The 20,587-nt window shown below is 33.7% G+C and overlaps 2 protein-coding genes across 5 annotated transcripts in view; one reads left to right on the plus strand and one right to left on the minus strand.

Annotated features, from left to right (window-relative positions):
* UBAC2 (UBA domain containing 2) overlaps window positions 1-20,587 on the plus strand; it is a 255,797-nt gene that overhangs the window by 46,907 nt on the left and 188,303 nt on the right. The window lies entirely within an intron of this gene.
* On the minus strand, window positions 1,633-20,105 carry GPR18 (G protein-coupled receptor 18). The gene is made up of 3 exons (XM_074191960.1): window positions 19,896-20,105; window positions 19,053-19,104; window positions 1,633-7,374 (listed from the first exon to the last, which is right to left on the minus strand). Exon 3 carries the CDS (start codon window positions 7,348-7,350, stop codon window positions 6,358-6,360), a length of 993 nt encoding a protein of 330 aa, XP_074048061.1. The 5' UTR covers window positions 7,351-7,374; window positions 19,053-19,104; window positions 19,896-20,105; the 3' UTR covers window positions 1,633-6,357.

Below are 20,587 nucleotides of genomic sequence, written 5' to 3' on the forward strand. Positions count from 1 at the left end.
TATCATCAAAGAGTGAGGGGATTTAGATATACACATACAGATCTACAAAGCACTTAAAAAGTAGATGCAAGTTAGCCTTGGAAGGGAAAACATGAACAGCTGGAACACCTAGAAAGAAGCTGGTGCTTCAAAGAAAGCAGGGGATCCAAGAGGCAGGAGGTGGGAGAGAGGAGGGGCAGTCAATATATGCAGAGGCATGGAAATGGGGGTGGAACATTCTTCCGTCAGGGAGATAAGCAGGTTGGAATAATTTGTGAATTGTAGAGTTTTGAAGAAATTGGATTAGGAGAGATTATGAATTTAAATGCCAATAGAGGCGTCTATATTTGATGCTAGAGGTAGTAGAGATCTCCTGGAGTTAAAGTATTGAAAAGGGATCAGATCTCTGCTTTAGGAAAATCACCTAAGGATGGGCTGGACTGAGGAGAGATGTGAGGCAAATGACAAGAGAGAGGAGACTATTTTCATAGTCTGGTGACCACTTTTCAGCCATTATGTCACTTCTCTCACTCTGTGGCCCAGCCAAGCCAGCCTTGTTACTCTTTCCAACATTTGACCCAGGGCCCTGGGATCAACTTTATTTCTTTTCTACATGATCTCTTAGAATCCCTCATTTCATTCAACACTCAGTTCAGCCTCACCATTAACTACATGAAGCCTTTTTTTGTTTCCCTCAGCTACCATTCCTCCTTTGTCCCATAATTACCTTAGATTAAGTCCAAGGGTTCACAGCTAATATGAATCAGAGTTAAAGATTGACTCCCAGGCTGCTGGCTCAGATTCCAGCCATTTCCAGCTCGACTCATATTCAGTACCTGAAACTGTTCCCCTACCTAGAAAGACCTTTTGAATAAAAACATCTCATTGCCTTTTCAGAAAAAATTTGATGCAAATAGGAAAAGTGCATTTCTATGAATGCTGGTTTTTGCATCACTTAGCAGTGATAACATTTGTGCCTAACAAGTTAGAGAATCAGGAAGAAATTGAGCAATGTAGGAAATTTGGGAGATTTTACAGGTCTTCCTATTTTCTTCATAATGTGAGTTCAATAAAATAAACTTTTTATATTTATGAATGTTGTGATATTTCCCATAGTCATGTGGAAAGATCTCAACCTATGACTTCATTGTTATCATGCATGGGGAACTCTCTTAATTGATTACGGTCATCATCACTTTCTGTCTTACTTACAGTTAGTCTTAGAGAGTGGCCCAGCACAACCCACAGGAAGTGCCTTGTTTAGGGTTACCCACCCATTGTGTGCCAGGGCTATAACACCAACCCAAGTCCTTTTGACTCTGAGACACTGACTTTGCCACCCTGACTTTAGTCATGTAATATTAGCTCCTTAAGTATGTATTTTTATAATTCTATATTATATAAAAGTAAATTTCATTTAGGTTCCAGTTTAAGGACTTACATTCCAATCTACATTGAGCTTTCAATTTACAAAGGAGTGTTTGTTCTTATTTACAGACTTCTTTGTAAATTTTTATGCCACTTGAACTAGCTATTAACTTTAGAGTTTCCTAGAATTTACTTTGATATTTTTTAAGAAAACCATTTTATTTTTCTATATGATTTTGCAAAACTGGAAACTTTATCAAACATTTCATGGACACTAAAAGTATATTGTAAAATTAGTTTTGAGCTTTGAAAGTATTTTATTCTTTTTTTGGAAAGATTTTATTTATTTTGAGTTTTACAATTTTTTTCCCCTAATCTTGCTCCCCCCAACCCCCATGGAAGGCAGTCTGTTAGTCTTTACGTTGTTTCCATGGTATACATTGATCTAAGTTGAATGTGATGGGAGACAAATCATATCCTTAAAGAAGAAAAAAAGTATAAGAGATAGAAAAATTACACAATAAGATAATGAGGTTTTTTCCCTTAATTAAAGGTAATAGTCTTTGGTCTTTGTTCAAACTCCATAGAGTTTTCTCTGGATACAGATGGTATTCTCCATTGCAGACAGCCCCAAATTGTCCCTGATTGTTGCACTGATGGAATGAGCAAGTCCATCAGGGTTGTTCATCACCCCTGTGTTGCTGTTAGGGTGTACAATGTTTTTCTGGTTCTGCTCATCTTGCTCAGCATCAATCAGTTCATGCAAATCCTTCCAGGCTTCCCTGAATTCCCATCCCTCCTGGTTTCTAATAGTACAATAGTGTTCCATAATATGCATATATCACAGTTTGTTAAGCCATTCCCCAATTGAAGGACATTCACTTAATTTCCAATTCTTTGTCACCACAAACAGGGCTGCTATGAATATTTTTGTACAAGTGATGTTTTTACCCTTTTTCATCATCTCTTCAGGGTATAGACCCAGTAGTGGTAGTGCTGGATCAAAAGGTATGCACATTTTTATTGCCCTTTGGGCATAATTCCAAATTGCTCTCCAGAAAAGTTGGATGAATTCACAGCTCCACCAATAATGTATTAGTGTCCCAGATTTTCCACATAAGTGTTTTACTCTTAAAAGAAAAAAGTCACAAAAATTTGACAAAGAATGATTTAATTATTCTTCATATTATCAAAAGTGACAGGGCAGGGAGTATATGGTGATTGTAGCTATAATCATAAGGTTTTAGAATAGAACTCACAAGATTTATACGTACAAGTGTTCCTGGCAAATAATTCCATCTGTTGTGCTTAAACTCGTTGACTGAGTTTTCCCTCCTCCTGAGATCTTTGGTAATTTCAACTGTCTCTTCTGCTGTCTCAGTCTCTTTCCATTTTGGGGAATCCACTTTAAATTTGTCTTGATCTCTGCAGGTCAAGGAGGGAAGAGCTGACCACAGATGAATACCATTCCTTTCCCCTTTCTGCCCCAGGTTCATTTGTTCCTGAGTTTTCTGGTTCAATTCTCTTGGAGCCCAACATATTGTGTCCTTAGTTTGAACCACCTTTTGACATTTTTTGGTGTAGGAGTAGAATGGAATTGAGGGGAGGGCAGGCAGGAGTTGAAGACTTTGTAAGACTCTGGGTTGACTTGTACAGCCCTTCCAATGGGTAGTGATTAAGATTTTTTAAATAAGCTCATTATCTGCTTTTAGTTCATTGAGTTGTTACCTTATTAAGTTTTTTGAGGTCTTAGACCTTAAAGATAGCTGAAATTGTTTTATCTTTTGTGTATAATTTCTCTTCTGGAGAATTTGAAAGAGTGTGAGGATTGGAGAGTCTCTATTTGGTTGGTTACATGACCCAGGATCCTTATTCCATCCCCCTTTTTTCTTTTTTTTTTAAGCCAATTCAGTTTTTTTTTTTAGTTTGTAACATTCATTCTTGTAAGATTTTGAGTTCCAAATCAATCGTATGTAGATTATACATTTTCATTCATCTTAAACATATTTCCACATTAGTCATATTGTGAAAGAAGAATCAGAACAAAAAAGGAAAAACCATAAGAAATGAAATACAAAAGTGAAAATACTATGCTTCAGTCCACATTTAGACTACATGGTTCTTTCTGTGAATGTGCTTAGCATTTTCCATCACAAGTCTTTTGGAATTGTCTTAGATCATTGCATTGCTGAGAAGAGCTAAGTTTATCATGGTCAATCATTACATAATGTCCTCCTGGTTCTGCTCAGTTCACTGAGCATCAGTTCATGTCCATCCCATTTTTCGTCCAAGCATTTAATAAGATTGGGTATGAAAAATCTGTATTCATACTGTTTTTGAGAAATAAAACTTCACAAATATGAAAAGATTTACTTGTTTCATTTGAACTTGATTTCCCTAGAATATTCACACATTTAAAAGTATTCACAACTGTTCTAAATAAAGTTTTTACAATTTAATGTTATTTTAGATTGTCCAAAGGATTTCTAGAAAAGCTTGTTAATGAGATCAGGAGACTTAGAGCTGGAAGGTGTAGTTTAGCTTTTCTGATAAGGAAAATGAGATCCAGAGAGATCAAGTTGATCAAGATTTTTCAATGATAGAACCAGGATTTGACTTAAAGTATACTATTCTGAAATGTGTCATATGTCATATGTGTTTGAGAAAAACCTCCACAATTAACTTTGTGACTCTTGGGTAGGGATGGTCTTTTATTTATAATGTTAGTATTTATGCATCTTTTCTTTATGACAGGTCCACAGATGGAGATAAAAGTGAATAACTGAGAGTTAGTTCTGCATGCTGATAAACCTTTAATGAAAATATATAAGAAATGAAAGAACTATTATTTTATATTTAATACATTTAATACATTTTAATTATTCAAATATATTCTAAGATATTATTAATGATTTATACTCAAATATTCAAAGTTAAATCTCTAATTTTAGCATTTTTAAATTATCATTTTAATAAAGAAAATTTTTCATAAATTTCATAGTAACCTTGACTGATTCTTTATTGGTCCAGACATGCTAGTCTGATACAGAATGATTCCAACTTTCTTTTTTTGAAAATTCTTGAAGAGTTTATATTAGACTAAACATTTTTATCTCTCTCTCTCTTATATTGTATATGAACTGACCCATATCAAATTAAAGCAAATAATATAATTTTTTTGTTTGAAGTTGGTTATAGGGGAAGAATGTGGTTTATATTGGAGAACTAATTCAGCTGAGAAATTGTAGTATTACTTTTTTATCTCCATACCACTTAAAAATAAATTAAACCATTTTTGTAATTTGATGTACTATAAATCAGCTTCAGCTGTTGAAATTCAGTTCTGTAATTATCTATTAATCATTTGATAAGTCCAAGGATTGTCTACATATCAAGGAACAAAGAAATTCTGCCATCAAGAAATTTACATTCTAATTTTCTTCCTTATAGTAGCAGTCTTTTCTAATGATAGAAAAAGAAATTATGGCATTATGGGTCAAAACATTGAAGGCCCTGTTGCTACCATTTTTCCTTTATGGTTATGTAAACATGGATTCAAACAATCATGGTTTTTATAATCCCTCTTATCTTTGAGGTGTATTCTCCATCATACTTAACTTTGTAGAAATGGGGCTAGAATAATAATAGCAGCCCATAATTATGTAGTCATGTATAATTTAAGAAGTGCTTTCCTCACATCAACTCTGTGAGATAGGAAATATAAATATGATGATACTTATGTTACTAATAGGGGACAGTTAGGTGCAGTAGAAAGTGTGCCAGACTTGAACTCAGACTCATCTTCCTGAGTTCAAATATGGCCTCAGGCACTTTACCAGTCATGTGACCCTGTCATGTCTCTGCGATACCCGTTGGTCTCAATTTTCCTCATCTGTAAAATAGGATGAAGTAGGAGATGGCAAATTGATCCAGTATCTTTGCCAAAGAAACCCAAATAGAGTCACCAAGAATCAGATACAATGGGAAAACAATATTACTGATGAGGAAGGAGAGGCTCAAGCAAATAAGAGAAACCTCAAAGTCACACAATTGGTGAATGGGATATCAAGGATCTAGAATGATAGGATCATATGTCTAGAACTGAAAGGAAACCTTAGAGGTCATTTAGTCCTAATCCTATTTTACAGATGAAGTATTGAGGCACAGAGAAAATAAATTAACTTAATCCATGTCTCCTGTCTCCAGTGCTCTTTCCATTACATCAGAGATAAGACACAGTTGCTACTATCAGCATCCTTTTCGTGGATGTTTGTTTAGAATGTTAGTTGCTCTAGATATTGTATTGAAATCTTCAGTTCCAGCTTACCTAGTGGGAAAAATTCTATTCACAGCACTTTATAGCTAGATGAAAAACTATTAGTTGATCAACTTAATCTGACATTTCCTTTTTCTCTTCCATTAAAATGAATTGACAGAATCAACTATTAGAATCAGTGTAATAAACAAACTAGTTTTACTTGGCCCCAGAGGATAAAACTGACAACCTTGGACCAAATTTGTAAATTTGGTCTTGGTATAAGAGAAAATTTCCTAATATTGAGTTATTCAAAAAAGTGGAGTGTGGTCTGCTTTGGGAAGTAGTTGGTTTTCCCCAATTGCAGATCTTCAGAAAAAGGTCAGATGACTGACTCAAAAATATTTTATGGAGGGGCTAATCTTCAGGTATAGATTGAACTAGATGTCACCTTGCAGATCTGAGATTCCATTTGATTATTAACTGCTTGAATATAAACATTAGATTAAAATCATGTGCCTTTTCAGTATGAATTTACATAAATGCTTTAGGTATGGAAGAATGAATATTATAGTTATTAAAATTGCTAATGATATTTTTTCTTTGTTCTATAATGAGCTCCATACAAAGCATTCCTAAAAGATGTTATAAGAGGAGGGGTTATTATAGTATCATTTTGTAGTATATTTATTGTATTCTTTGACAGTGTTCATAAAAAAGAAATATTTTAAAACTCGATTTTTAAAAACTACTGATCATATCATTTCACTATTTATATTGCTTAGTGATCGTAAGCTGCCTGATCGAAAACTCTTCCTGCGCACACTTCGAAGATAATTTCGATATAGCATGACACTGATAACTCGAGCTTGAAATTGTTTTGAGACAATGTAATACAGTATAACATCCAAACATGTGCTAAGATTCATGAGGAAAGTGGTAAAAGTGCTCCATGGATTATAACTGTTTTCCTCACGTTGAAGCATTAGAAAAGCAAAACAAATATGAAAGGGAACAAAACAGATGAGCACTTGTACAATGAGAGTAATAATTATTCTTATGGACTTTTCCTTGACCTTTGGTTTCAGTTTAGAAGTTTGGCCACGAAGGAGACTATTTATAATGAATGAATAGCAACCAATCATGATGAAAAGAGGAATCAAGAAAAAAAAAATCAAACGAGCAAAGTTCAGCATATTAACTGCTTTTAAGTGGATTATATCAAAAATTTTCAGGCAGGTGGCAGGGTTTGTGTCTTTATCTGGATCTTCATTTAAAAACAGTAGAGGAGTGGTGGTTGCAAGAGTCATTATCCAAATTCCAATGCAAGCTAGCACTGCTTTGCTTGTGTTCTTAAGTTCTTTGGTATGTTTAGGCTGCAAAATAGCCATGTATCTATCAGCACTAATAAAGGCAAGAAGCCAGAGGGCAATACTTGGATAAAACATTGTGAGAGCTCCAAGAATGTGACAAAAGGTTTCCCCAAAGAGCCATTTACCTTTTCCATAATAAAGCATTCGGAAGGGTAAACACAATATAAAGACTATGTCCAAAAATGCTATATTCATCATATAGATAGTTACAGTTGTTCTCTTCTTGGTGCTGCAACTGAAGACCCATAGAGCAGTCACATTAACAAATAATCCAATTATGAAGATACAGCTATAGAAAACTAATGCTGCAATCTTGTATTCTTCTGGTTGTAAGTCAGTAGAAACAGAATGATTTTGATTATTTTGGGTAGCCATATTATTTCTTGCTGAACATGATATCTAGAAAAAGAAAAAAATTTTGATATGTCCTTATGGAATTATGAACCTGAAAAAAATCAATTCTAATTAGTTTGGGAGAAATTTTTCTAAAAAAAGTGAGTGCATTATAATATTTTCATAAGAGATTATTGTAGATATATCATAACTGATCAGAATTTTTATATTATGAAGCACAGGCAAAATTTTATGTTTTTTTAACTTAAATTTTTATTGATATCTTTGATTTTTGTCACCATCATTTCTCCATGTTTTCCTTATAATTGCAGAAAAAGTTCAAATTCTTATTTTATATATTTTGTATAACTGTACATGCATAATAACCCTTCTCAAATTGCTTCTGTATGAGCAAGATGGGGAAAGAGAGAAAATTTGAAACCTGGTTTAAAAATGAATGTTGAAAATTGTTTTTATTTGTAATTGGGAAAAAATTAAATACTAAATTGGAATGAAACAACAAAAAACTTTATGAATAAAAATTCCCTTTCTTTTCTTTTCCTTACCCTTTTCCCTGTCCTTCCAAATAGAAAAAATAAGAAAAAATTCTTGTATAAATCAGCAAAGTCAAGAAAACTAAATTTCCATATTGAATATGTCTAAAAAATGTCTCATTTTTTATCCTGAGTCATTCACCTCTCTCAGCAGGGTTAGATCATGCTTATCATAAATTCTCTTGATCCTAGTTGGGCAGTGCATTCATCAGAGCTCTTAAGTTTTTCCACAATTGTCTTGAAATGTTGTTATTATAAATTGTTAACTTCTTTTGGTCAACTTAACCAATCTGATGGGAGTGAAGTAGAATCGTAGAATTGTTTTAATTTGTATTTCTCTAATTATTAGTGATTTAGAACATTTTTCATGTCTTTAATGGCTTGGATTTCTTATGAAAAACTGCCAATTTATATTGGGGTTATATGGGGAATGGCTCTTATTTTTATAAATTTGGATCAGTTCTCTCTATAATGTATCTTAGCAATGAGATCTTTATCAGAAAAAAAACTTGCTCCAAAGTTCTCATTTCAGCTGCTGTGGGTTTGTGCAAGTTATGAAAAATTGTCCATTTTTTCCCTTCTGTAATTCTGTCTCTTAGATATTTCCTTCCTTGATACTGTAATCGTTTATGTTGCTACCCTCTATGTCTAAACCAAATAACTAGTTCTATACCCAGTTTCTCCTAGATTGCTTTAAAATTTTCCCAACCGTTTTTGTTGAATTTGTTCTTTCCATTAACATTGTTAGTGTTGGTTTATTTTGCTTTTCTGTTTCTGCTTATTTCACTTTGAATCTGTTTGTAAAAGTCTTTTCATGAATCTCTGCATTTTTCAAATTCATTATTGGTTGTAGCAAAATAATATTCTAGTACTTTCACTGCCCACAATTTTTTTTACCCATTTTCCAAATCATGGGGCAGCTACTCTTGTTTTTTGGATACATGTTACTAAAAAAAAGTGTTGCTAAAAATATTTTTGTGTGAATTGGACCTTTCTTTTTATCCCTCATTTTCTTGGGATATCATATATATATATATATATATATATATAATAACTGAGTCAAAGGGTATGGACATTTTAGTCACTTTTAAAAAAAGCATAATTTTAATTACTTTCCAGAATGAGTGGATGAATTTACAGCACCACCAACAGTTTATTAGTTGACTGTCTTTCTACAATCCCTTCAATATTTTTTATTATTATTAATATCTTTTATTATTAGCCCTTTTTAGAGCTAAAATAAAACCTCAGATTTTTTTTTATTTCTGTAATTTATTTCTTATATTATTAGTTGATCTATTGCAACATTTCTTATGTTGTTAATAACTTGCACTTTTTTTGAGAAGTTTTCATATCCTTTGACCACATATCCATTGGGGCAGATATTTGTATATCTTGGATTCTTTTGGATTAATGGATAGTGAATGCAAGAATCTTTCACATTGTAGTTTTATTACTTTAATTACTGAATTACATTCAGTAAGTAAAATTAGCTTTAATAGTTTTGACAAAAAGACTCTGGGAAGGGTTCACCTTCATAAAAAAATAGAAATGGACTTCCGGCCAAGATGGCGGAGAGAAGACAGGCACAGTTCTAAAGTCTCCTGATCTCTTCCCCATCTATCACATGAAACAAACCTCTTTTAAAAGAAATTCGACCCACAAAACCCAGAAAGAAAAGCCAGGAGAAAGAACATCTACCTCAGGATTTGTCTCCCGCCGAGTACGGGCAGGTGAGTCTGGGCTCAGAGGGAGGATCAGCCCCAGATCAGCCAGATTAACAGCTGAATTGGAACCAGGAGTCTGAGGGCCTGAGAGCCGGACCTGCTGGATCAGTAGTGGGGCTGGACGAAAGGGGCTTGGGTCTGCAGGGAAGCAGAGGTGCTGGTGTTGGTGCTGTCCCCCTGGAGCTTGGGGCTCAGGCTGGGGGGCAGGGAGAGTTCTGGTGCAGGAGAGCTGTGGACGCCATCCCTGGGCTCCTCGGGTCTGAGAAACTCTGAGTCCACACCTCCATTGCACTGAGGCCTCCTCCCAAACAAACAAATGCAAACTACTTCTGCCTCAGGTCCAACCCAGCTGAGGAATGACCTCAGGCCAGGGTAAAGCCCACCATTGACTGAAGGCAAAAGAATTCAATAGCTCCAATTCCCTCCCTCAAGCAAAAGGAGAAGGCCTCCCAACCAAGGTCACAGACACTCCAGAGAAAGCAACCAGCACCTCCTTAACTGGCCAGCCAGAGAAACTGCACTCAGTAAAGCCTTTAGAGATCCCAAGCCCAGGTGAACCAGCCCCACCCAACTCAAGGTCTTAGCATATGAAGAAGGGTCAGCAGAAAGGTGGATCCATAGAAAAATTCCTGGAAGGGAAAGACCCCAACCCAGAGAGACCTGGAACATCTGATTAGAATACAATCTGGTCTCCAGCACAGAAAGACTTCCTTGAAGAAATAAGGAAGTTGCTTAAAAATTTGGGAGACACAATTAATACCTTGCAACAAGAAAACAAAACCTTAGAAAGTACAATTGGACAAACACAAAAGGAGAATAAATCTCTCAGATCAACAATTGGACAATTACAAAATGAGAATAATTCTCTCAGATCCTCAAATGAACAAATGAAAAAAGAAATTAATTCTCTCAAAACCTCAATTGGTCAGATGGAAAGCTCTTTCAAAAGTAGAATTGACCAATTGGAAAAGGAATTGCAAAAAGTTAATGAAGAAAGCTCCCCCCCCCAAAAAAAAGAATGGAGTCTACAGAAACTAATGACTCCATGAGACAGCAAGAGTCAGTTAAACAAAATCAAAAAATAGAAAAAATAGAAGCAAATGTAAAATACCTCATCAACAAAACCACTGACCTCGAGAATAGATCGAGGAGGGGCAACCTGAAAATTATAGGACTTCCTGAAAACATTGAAGAGAAAAAAAAAGCCTGGACTTAATATTACAGGATCTAGTGATGGAAAACTGCCCTGATATCATGGAATCGGAGGGCAAAGTAGTTATTGAAAGAGTACATTGATACCCACCAGAAAAAGATCCTAAAATGAAAACACCAAGGAATGTTGTGGCCAAACTCCAGAACTATCAGATAAAAGAGAAAATCCTGCAAGTAGCCAGAAAGAAACAATTTAAATATCCAGGAGCCACAGTAAGGATCATGCAGGACCTGGCTGCATCAACTTTAAGGGATCGAAGGGCCTGGAACGAGATATTTCGAAGAGCACGGGAGCTTGGAATGCAGCCAAGAATCTACTTTCCTGCAAAGCTGAGCCTTCTTTTCCAGGGAAAAAGATGGACATTTAATGAAATGGAAGAATTCCAAAAATTTCTGATGAAAAGACCAGAGTTAAACAGAAAATTTGAACATCAAACAGGAGGTTCAAGAGACACATGAAAAGGTAAAAAAAAGGGGGGGTTCAAGAGACACATGAAAAAGGTAAAAAAAGGGGGGGTGGTAAAAGAAAAAAAATGCAATCCAGTAAGTTGAAACTGGCTATATCCCAGCATGGGGGGGAAAAAAGATTCTCATAAATCTTGAAAAATGTAACTAACAGAGAGAATATACCTAGCCAGAAATGATGGACATTCATGACCTATCCATGAGACTGCTATCTAATGGGATATAACTGGCTTTAACCCCACTTGGGAGAAAGACTCTAATAACTCAGGAATTTTGACTCTATTCAATAGAATATACTGAACTAGAAGGGACAGACACTCAGAATTTTCTATGACTTAGATAGAATGATCTAAAAAAAAGAATACCTCCCTAAAAAGGGGGACAGGAAAGAGACGGGAGGAGGGAGGGGATTGAATGGGACAAATCTCATTACACTAAGACTTACAAGAAACCTATGGTAATAGAGGGGAAGAAGGGAGCAGAGGAGAAACACCTTAATCTTCTCATCAGGCTTGGCTTAAAGTCAACCTACACATACTCAGTTAACTTACAAAACATCTAACCTTTCAAGTATTAAAAGGGGAAAAGGGAGGGGGAGATGGAAAAAGGGAAGGGGAGTGGGGGAAATAAGGGGAAATAACAAAAGGAAGGGAAGGGAAAAGGAAAAAAGGGAAAGGGGAAAGAAAGGGGAGGGTGTGATATAGGAGGGCAAACACACTGAAGGGGGTGGTATTTAGAAACAAAATACTGGGGAATATGGATAAAAGGGGGGGGAAGGGGGAAAATACAAACAGAAGGAAGATAGCACAGAGGGCAATAAAGAATTAGTAATCATAACCTTAAAACATAAGCAAATAGCAGAGTGGATTAAAAACCAGAATCCTATAATATGCTGCTTACAAGAAACTCATTTGAAGCAGAGAGATACATATAGAGTAAAGGTAAAAGGTTGAAGCAAAATATATTTTGCTTCAGCTGAAGTAAAAAAAGCAGGGGTAGCAATCTTTATCTCAGACAAAGCAGCAGCAAAAATAGATAGTGTTAAAAGAGATAAGGAAGGAAACTTTATCCTCCTAAAAGGTATCATAGACAATAAAGTCATTTCAATATTGAATATATATGCACCCAGTGGGACAGCACCCAAATTCTTAGAGGAGAAGCTGAAAGAACTGCAGGAAGACATAGACAGCAAAACTCTACTAGTGGGAGACCTCAACCTCCCACTATCTGATCTAGATAAATCGAATCATAAAATAAAGAAGAAAGAAGTTAAGGAGGTAAGTGCATTGCTAGAAAAATTAGATATGGTAGACTTATGGAGGAAACTGAATGGGGATAGAAAGGAATATACCTTTTTCTTTGCAGTACATGGAACTTATACAAAAATTGACCATGTACTAGGACATAAAAACCTAATGATCAACTGCAGAAAGGCAGAAATAGTGAATACATCTTTCTCAGATCACAATGCAATAAAAGTCACATGCGATACTGGGCCAAGGAGATATAGACTCAGAACAAATTGGAAACTGAATACCCTCATTTTAAAAAATGAGTGGACCAAAAAATAAATTATAGAAAGAATTAACCATTTTATCCTAGATAATGATAATAATGAAACAACATACCAAAACCTATGGGATTCATTGAAAGCAACTCTCGGGATATATTATAGCTCTAAATGCTTATGTGAATAAATTGGAGAAAGAGGAAATCAGTAAACTATAAAAAAATTAGAGAAAGAACAAATCAAAAATCCCCAATCAAATACCAAATTAGAAATTCTAAAGATTAAAGGAGAAATTAATAAAAGCAAAAGCAAAAAAACTATTGAATTAATAAATAAAACCAAAAGTTAGTATTATGAAAAACCAATAAAATTGATAAACCTCTGGTCAATTTGATTAAAAAAAGAAAGAAGAAAACCAAATTGCTAGTATTATAAATGAAAAAGGTGAACTCACCACCAGTGAGGAGGAAATTAAAGTAATTTGAAATTATTTTGCCCAACTCTATGCCAATAAATTTGATAATCTAAGTGAAATGAATGAATATTTACAAAAATATAAGTTGCCCAGGTTAAATGGGGTTTTTTTTTAGGGTTTTTGCAAGGCAAATGGGGTTAAGTGGCTTACCCAAGGCCTCACAGCTAGGTAATTATTAAGTGTCTGAGACTGGATTTGAACCCAGGTACTCCTGACTCCAAGGCCGGTGCTTTATCCACTACGCCACCTAGCCGCCCCATGCCCAGGTTAAATGAAGAAGAGATTAAATAACCTAAACAACCCTATCTCAGAAAAAGAAATTCAACAAGCCATTATTGAACTCCCTAAAAAAAATCTCCAGGGCCTGATGGATTCACAAGTGAATTCTACCAAACATTTAAGGAACAATTGGTTCCAATCCTATATAAACTCTTTGGAAAAATAGGGAAAGATGGAACTCTGCCTAACTCTTTCTATGAAACCAATATGGTACTGTTACCTAAACCAGGAAGAGTTAAAAGAGAGAAAGAAAATTATAGACCTATTTCCCTGATGAATATAGATGCAAAAATCCTAAATAAAATCTTAGCAAAACGACTACAAGTCATCACTAGGATAATACATTATGATCAAGTAGGATTTATTCCAGGAATGCAGGGTTGGTTCAATATTAGGAAAACTGTTAGTATACTCAATTATATCAACAACAAACGTATCAGAAATCATATGATCATATCAATAGATGCTGAAAAAGCTTTTGACAAAATACAGCATCCATTCCTATTAAAAACACTAGAGAGTGTAGGAATAAATGGACCATTCCTTAAAATAATTAGCAGTATCTATCTGAAACCATCAATAAGCATTATATTCAATGGGGAGAGGCTAGAGGCATTCCCAGTAAGATCAGGGGTGAAACAAGGGTGCCCATTATCACCACTACCATTCAATATTGTATTAGAAATGTTAGCATCAGCAATTAGAGAAGAAAAAGAAATTGAAGGAATTAGAATTGGGAAGGAAGAGACAAAACTCTCACTCTTTGCAGATGACATGATGGTCTACCTAGAGAATCCCAAGAAATCATCTAAAAAACTACTGGCAACAATTAGCAATTTTAGCAAAGTTGCAGGTTATAAAATAAACCCTCATAAATTCTCAACTTTTCTATATATGTGTAGCAAGAAACAGCATGAAGAGCTAGAAAGAGAAATCCCATTCAAAGTAACCTCAGACAATGTAAAATTTGGGGGAGTCTATTTGCCAAGACAGACTCAGAATCTTTTTGAAAACAATCATAAAACACTTCTCACACAAATTAAATTAGATTTAAATAACTGGGCAAATATCAACTGCTCATGGACAGGTAGAGCTAATATAAAAATGACAATTGTACCAAAACTAAACTATCTGTCTATTGCCCTACCAATCAAAATTCCAAAAAATTGCTTTAATGAGTTAGAAAAAATTGTAAGTAAATTCATATGGAGAAAAATAGAAATGATTTAAAAATTCTTCTACATAAACAGTGTTTGAAGATCATTTGTAGATGGTCAAAGTATTTTAAATATTTCTTGTAACTTTATTTGCATTATTATGCATTATTTATGAGGGAAAATTGTGGGAAAAAATAGAGATTTTTAGACCAAGGTAAGCACTACCTCTTTTTCATCCAAATGATCAAAAATTACAAAATAATAATATCTAAATTATCTAGATTGAACCATGTCTAAATAATTGGTATATAGCAAAGTACAGATGTAAAACTAATTGCAGAAGTGCAGTAATGAGCTTGAAACAGTCCTTTCAAAAGTACTTTTAGCTGTGGTTACCCACAAAAGTTTATAGTTCAATCTTATGAAAGCATTCATTAGTCAAGACTTTCATCAGTATTATTTCCTTTAAATGCTCCATTTAGTCAGGGTTCTGGAAAAACAAATATCTTTTACAAAGTTCTTAAGATCAAGTATTCTAGGATTTCTACAATAATCAAAAAAAATCTTTGTGGAATGAGTAGTTAAGAAGATCATGCCTAAATTCAATTCCAGATTAAAATTTAAATGTCTTGCAGATATTTTAACTGCTATGATGTTACAGGATTATAAAGTTTTTGATATAGGTCTGTCATTTTTCTTTTTTCTCAAGAGCACTGATATATGATTCAGGTACTGAGGGCATACTTATTGAATTAATTTGGAAAAGGTATTATCAACACTTGTAGAGCCTGAAAAGGCAGTCAGGCAAAACCAGTAGGTTTCCTTTTCAGGCTTTGGTGCATAGTTCTCTGTTTTTTTTTCACCTTGCTAAATGATAATCTAAAATCTTGAAATGCTCATTACTACTAAATGATTGTGATAATAATGATGGCTTCCATTTATATTACTCTTTTATGTTTATAAAAGCCTTTACATACCATAATCTCATTTTTTCATTCTAATAACTATGAGGTAAATAATAGAGCCGTTATTCTTTTCATTCTATATATGCAAAAACTTTGATTTGTGGAGGTTAAATGATGTATGTACTCATTGTTACTGAACTTTTTAAGGGCTTAAGTAAGATTCAAACCCAGGTCTTATCCTGGCTCCAGAATTGAACATTATTTGAAATTAGTGTGGGCAGCAACAAAACCAATTCAGAACAAGAACTACTTTCACTCAATGCATCAATTAATGACAAGAAGAATATTTTTGAAACCAAAAACTTTTTGGTTATTTGAATTTATTTTGTCTTGGGAATGATTATCATGTTTTAGCAAGTTGTAGTGCTTACTTCTCTGGTTTCCCATGTCCACCTAAACTTTCATCAAAAGTGTAAAGTGCTTTTGACCTTCTGGGGGGAGAATTTTGTAATACCTCAATTCTGTTGATTTTCTAGAGTGTCACAAAATTGTATTTAGAAATGTGTTGTCCAGTAACAATGCATTTCAACATTTTTTTTGTTTTGCTCTTTTATTTATTTTGCCTTTTTCTATTTTTTTTTAAGCATTCTTAACCTGAGACAAATAAAAAGTTCCTTTGATCCTATCTTGGTTTGAGTAGCTCCATTTTGATTCAGGAAACTTTTATTAAGCTCTTACTAGTGAAAAAGCCACAGACTGGATACTGAAGACAAACACATTCTATACAAAACCCTCAGGTCAAAGAATTTGCAGAATAATTATATGAAGATGGATGTATGCATGTGATTCAGGAAAAGGTTGGAAAGTGTAAAGGATAGGCCCAAGTCAATTTCCACAAGAAATTTTAGGAGTAAAGGGTTACTTTCCCTCAGCTTTGGAACAGGGCTTTGGTGGCAGAAAGTTTCATAAAGGAGAGAGCAGATGATTGTAATTGGCAGGAAGGAAGGACCTTGACATCACAAGAGATGGACCTGGGTAATGAGGCCATTTCTGCATAGTGTAATTAGATATGATTAAAGGAGAGGGAAGGATAAGACTAGGGGACTAGAGAATTTCTATAGAGTACAGGAAAAGAAGTAGTTCTGAAATAAGACTACAGAAGTAATTTTAGATCAATTCATATAGGGCTTTGAATTATAGAAGAGTTTATGTTCAAAATACAGTGTATGAACTGTTAAGTCACAAAAGCAGAATCAAAAGAATCTCTGTGAGTGAAATCCACTGGAACTGAACCAGCACCCTGTTGACAAATAAGCATGAAACAAATGACTTGAGTCTTGTAGATTTGTTAATAGAAATGGAGAGGCCTAAAGACAACTTGAGATCAGGTCCTTACCATTAGATATTACAGATGAATTATACTTATGAATCTTAGACTTTTGATTGGTGTAGATTTCACAAAGAAATTTTTTTTAGTAATGTGTAGTATATCATTGTAGGTTGTAAAAATTAGCACCTACTGAATACATAGCAAGACCTGACCTTGTGGCTAGATTGGTACATCAGAATCTCACAATCTTCTCTACACTCAATAGATAATAAATTGCTGTACAATAAACATAGATCTTAAATTTCCTTGGGCATTCATTGGAATAAATTGAACCTGAAACTGGAGCATTTTCATAGACAAAGCTGTTAACCTATAATTGCCTAAATATAGGTCATTGATCCATAAAATTTAAGAATGTTTTTAATAGATGTTGCCATTCTAAATAGTCAGTCTCCAAGCTTTCATGGAATAAGAAGCTTTCAAAATATAAAAACATAAAAGGAGGAATCAAAATTATTTGGAAATAGGATAGGGGTTTATAGAAAGAGAGATATCTTGTTTTCTTCCAAAATTTGTTCTGAAGATGTTTTCTTTCAGAATACAAAATACTAGTTTATATCCTATGCTTTATTTTTTAAAAGCATTTAATTTATTTTATCTATTTGTACAACAGTTCACCTGGCAAAAAGAACATAAAAGAATGATAGTAGGATAATGAGTTATCCCAGAGCTATTTCAAAATAGACTCAAATAAAAAAAAAAGAATGAACTTTTTAAAAAAAACATTTTGATTGAGCCTATGGGTTTTGTTGATAGAGAAACTCCTCTACTAGTGTAAATTGGTAGCTTCTCTGTAGTTTATAATCTTTAGTACTAGAAAGGGGTACAAGAAGATCCAGTGATTTCATCAAGGTCACTCATCCACCCATTCCATGCTGCCTTCAACATCGTCATCCTCTTCATCAAGCTATAACCAATGCATTATATAAATAAGTGCAAACTCATTAATGAAGAAAGTCTTTTGAGAAAATTAATGGTGTGGGATGATGTTAGGTGGAGTTGGGAGATATATGTGTGTGTTATACATTGAACGTATTAAAGAGATGGGACAAAATAACAATTTAACGTTTTCAAAACATTCCATAAATTATCTCTTAAGCTTTAAAATAACCTTATGAAATAGCTATAATGCAGGTGTTATTATTATCATCATTTTATAAATGAGGAAGCTGTGTTTCAGGAAAGTTTAAGTGAATTGCTCAAATTGATCAAATTGCTGCTGCTAAATATTTTGTTTGATATTTTTAATGCATCTTAAAGTTTGCAAAATGCTTTACATATGATAGCAACTATAAGGGATGTATTTAAAGCCAGGTCTTCTTAACTCCAGTTTCTCAACTCTGCTAGGCATGTAATTTCTCATAAAGTGATTTGTAAGAGGTAAAAAGAATGAGGTACTTTTCTGGTACTTAAGAATGGTCATGTAAGAGCTAGTGGCATGTCAGTCTTTTGCTCTGGGGCTTCTGTCCAGATTATCCTTGGAAAAAATTATCCAAAGTGGGTAGGTCTAGAAACATTGGTAGAGGTTCCAATTTAGAATCTCTATGATCTTTAAAGTATGCATTTAAGAAATTACTAAATAGATTAGTATGTTATTATTAGTCATTTATCTAAAGCTTATAAAATCCTTACATTATTAGAGTCATATCTAAAGCTTTTAAAATTTTTCTCTTGAATGATGAATTGGGGGGGAAAAGCAGTAGAAATGGATTTTAAATAGTACTTGGTGTCTTTAAGCATAGAACATTATTACATGTTCAAAACTAGTATTCTTTTAAAGTTCATACTCTAAGAATTTACCTGATGTTGTTTATAGATTTTTTGTATGCATTATGAAAAATTGTAATTTACCAGTAGAGAATATTTTTCTTTAAAATGAAAATAAAGTAACAGATAATAATTGCTATATATTTTAATTTTTAAAAAAGACATAATTTGTATGAGATTATAATCTATTCAAAGATCTTCATTTATTAGTAATGTTTTAATTAACATACTACTAAAATATATCACTTAAATTAAAAATTTAAATTTTATCAAAATTCATATAAGAAGTATAATATTTCTTACCTTCTATGCATTAAAGTTACATATAGGTAATCCTTTCTTCAGAGACCCGGATCTATAAAAGATTAAGAAGTCCTTCTGTTGCTTTTTGCTACTTGCTTTAAAATATGTTATTGTTAATAAAGCAATCTGGGTCAAGAAATTGTTTCATGTTTCTAGACTTTTCTAATTTATTTCAAACATTAAGACCAAGGTCAAATACTTATAAGTCTATTTTTTTTTTACTATGTTGCTTCTTTCACAAATATTCTTTGAAATAAAGGTGGTTGGACTTTTTTCTCATGACATACATATCTATCTTTCTATCTATCTATCTATCTATCTATCTATCTATCTATCTATCTATCTATCTATCTATCTATAATGTAACATTAGTCCCCAAAAGAAATATGAGTACTATCTAAGAGACCTAAGAAATGGGAGAAAAATAAACGTTTCCTTTACTAACAGAAAAAAACAGTACAATTTAGCATGCATCTTAGTGCCCTCAGGAAAATTAAATACAATTAGAGATCTGAAAAGTTAAAGTGAATCTTATATATTACATTTTTGTTTAAAATTTTTCTAACAAATTCAGAACATGAACTTTCCTGGTCCTCTTTAATTCTAGTGCCTTTCCTCTGTTGATTTTCCCTAATTTGACATATTTGCTTACTGGTATCAAGTTGTTTACCTGTTATTTCCCCCCATTATACTGTGAGCACCATGAGAGGAGTTTGTCTTTTGCCTCTTTTGCCTTGTAAACCCAGTTTTTTGCATGGCTTGACACCAGTGGTTCTTAATAAATGGTATTGACTGACAAACTAGCGACATTTTTTTAAGCTCTCTTTTCTATAGAACACTCACCGGTTTTTACTTTTCTTCTCTAGCAGTCATCATTTCTTCTTCCTTTAAATGAGAAAACAGACTACCCCAAAGGCTGCTTGAAAAAGGAAAAGGGTTTGGGATCCTTTACTGTATTGATTTACATACTCTGGTTATGCTAATGACAAAACAAAGCCAAACTGAAACTGATGATTAGGGAAGTAATGACCCCAAAAGAGGTACAGAAAAGCCCCACCGCTTCCTCCTCCTTCCTCCTTTCTTCTCCCTCCCCCTCCCCCTCCCCCTTGATCTTCTTTTTCACAGAGGAGGTTGGTAATGAGGAAGGGAGATTATTTTCTCATTGCATATAACTCTTTTATTTCTTTTCTTCTAAAATTCATTTTCACATTTCTTTGTTGAACTCAACATTTTATTTTCTTATGTAAAAGAATTATACAATTTGATTCTTTGAGAGAGATTAAACTATCTCTGCACACAAACTTGATTAGAAACAAAAAAGGTTCAATTCAGTATAATTGTCATTTATTTGAAAACCTATTTTAGTTGGTTACATGTCATTTTGATTAAAGAGACTGTTTTAAAAATTATCTAATTTAAATTTTGCTGAGTTTTTGTCTTTAAAAAATCCTTTTAATCAGGACAGAACAACACTAAGACTGCTGCTCTGCTGCTGCTGTTGCTGCTGATATTATGTGCAGTTAACATACCTATTT

This window comes from Macrotis lagotis, chromosome 6 (assembly GCF_037893015.1).
Source record: "Macrotis lagotis isolate mMagLag1 chromosome 6, bilby.v1.9.chrom.fasta, whole genome shotgun sequence".
Lineage (NCBI taxonomy): Eukaryota > Metazoa > Chordata > Mammalia > Peramelemorphia > Peramelidae > Macrotis > Macrotis lagotis.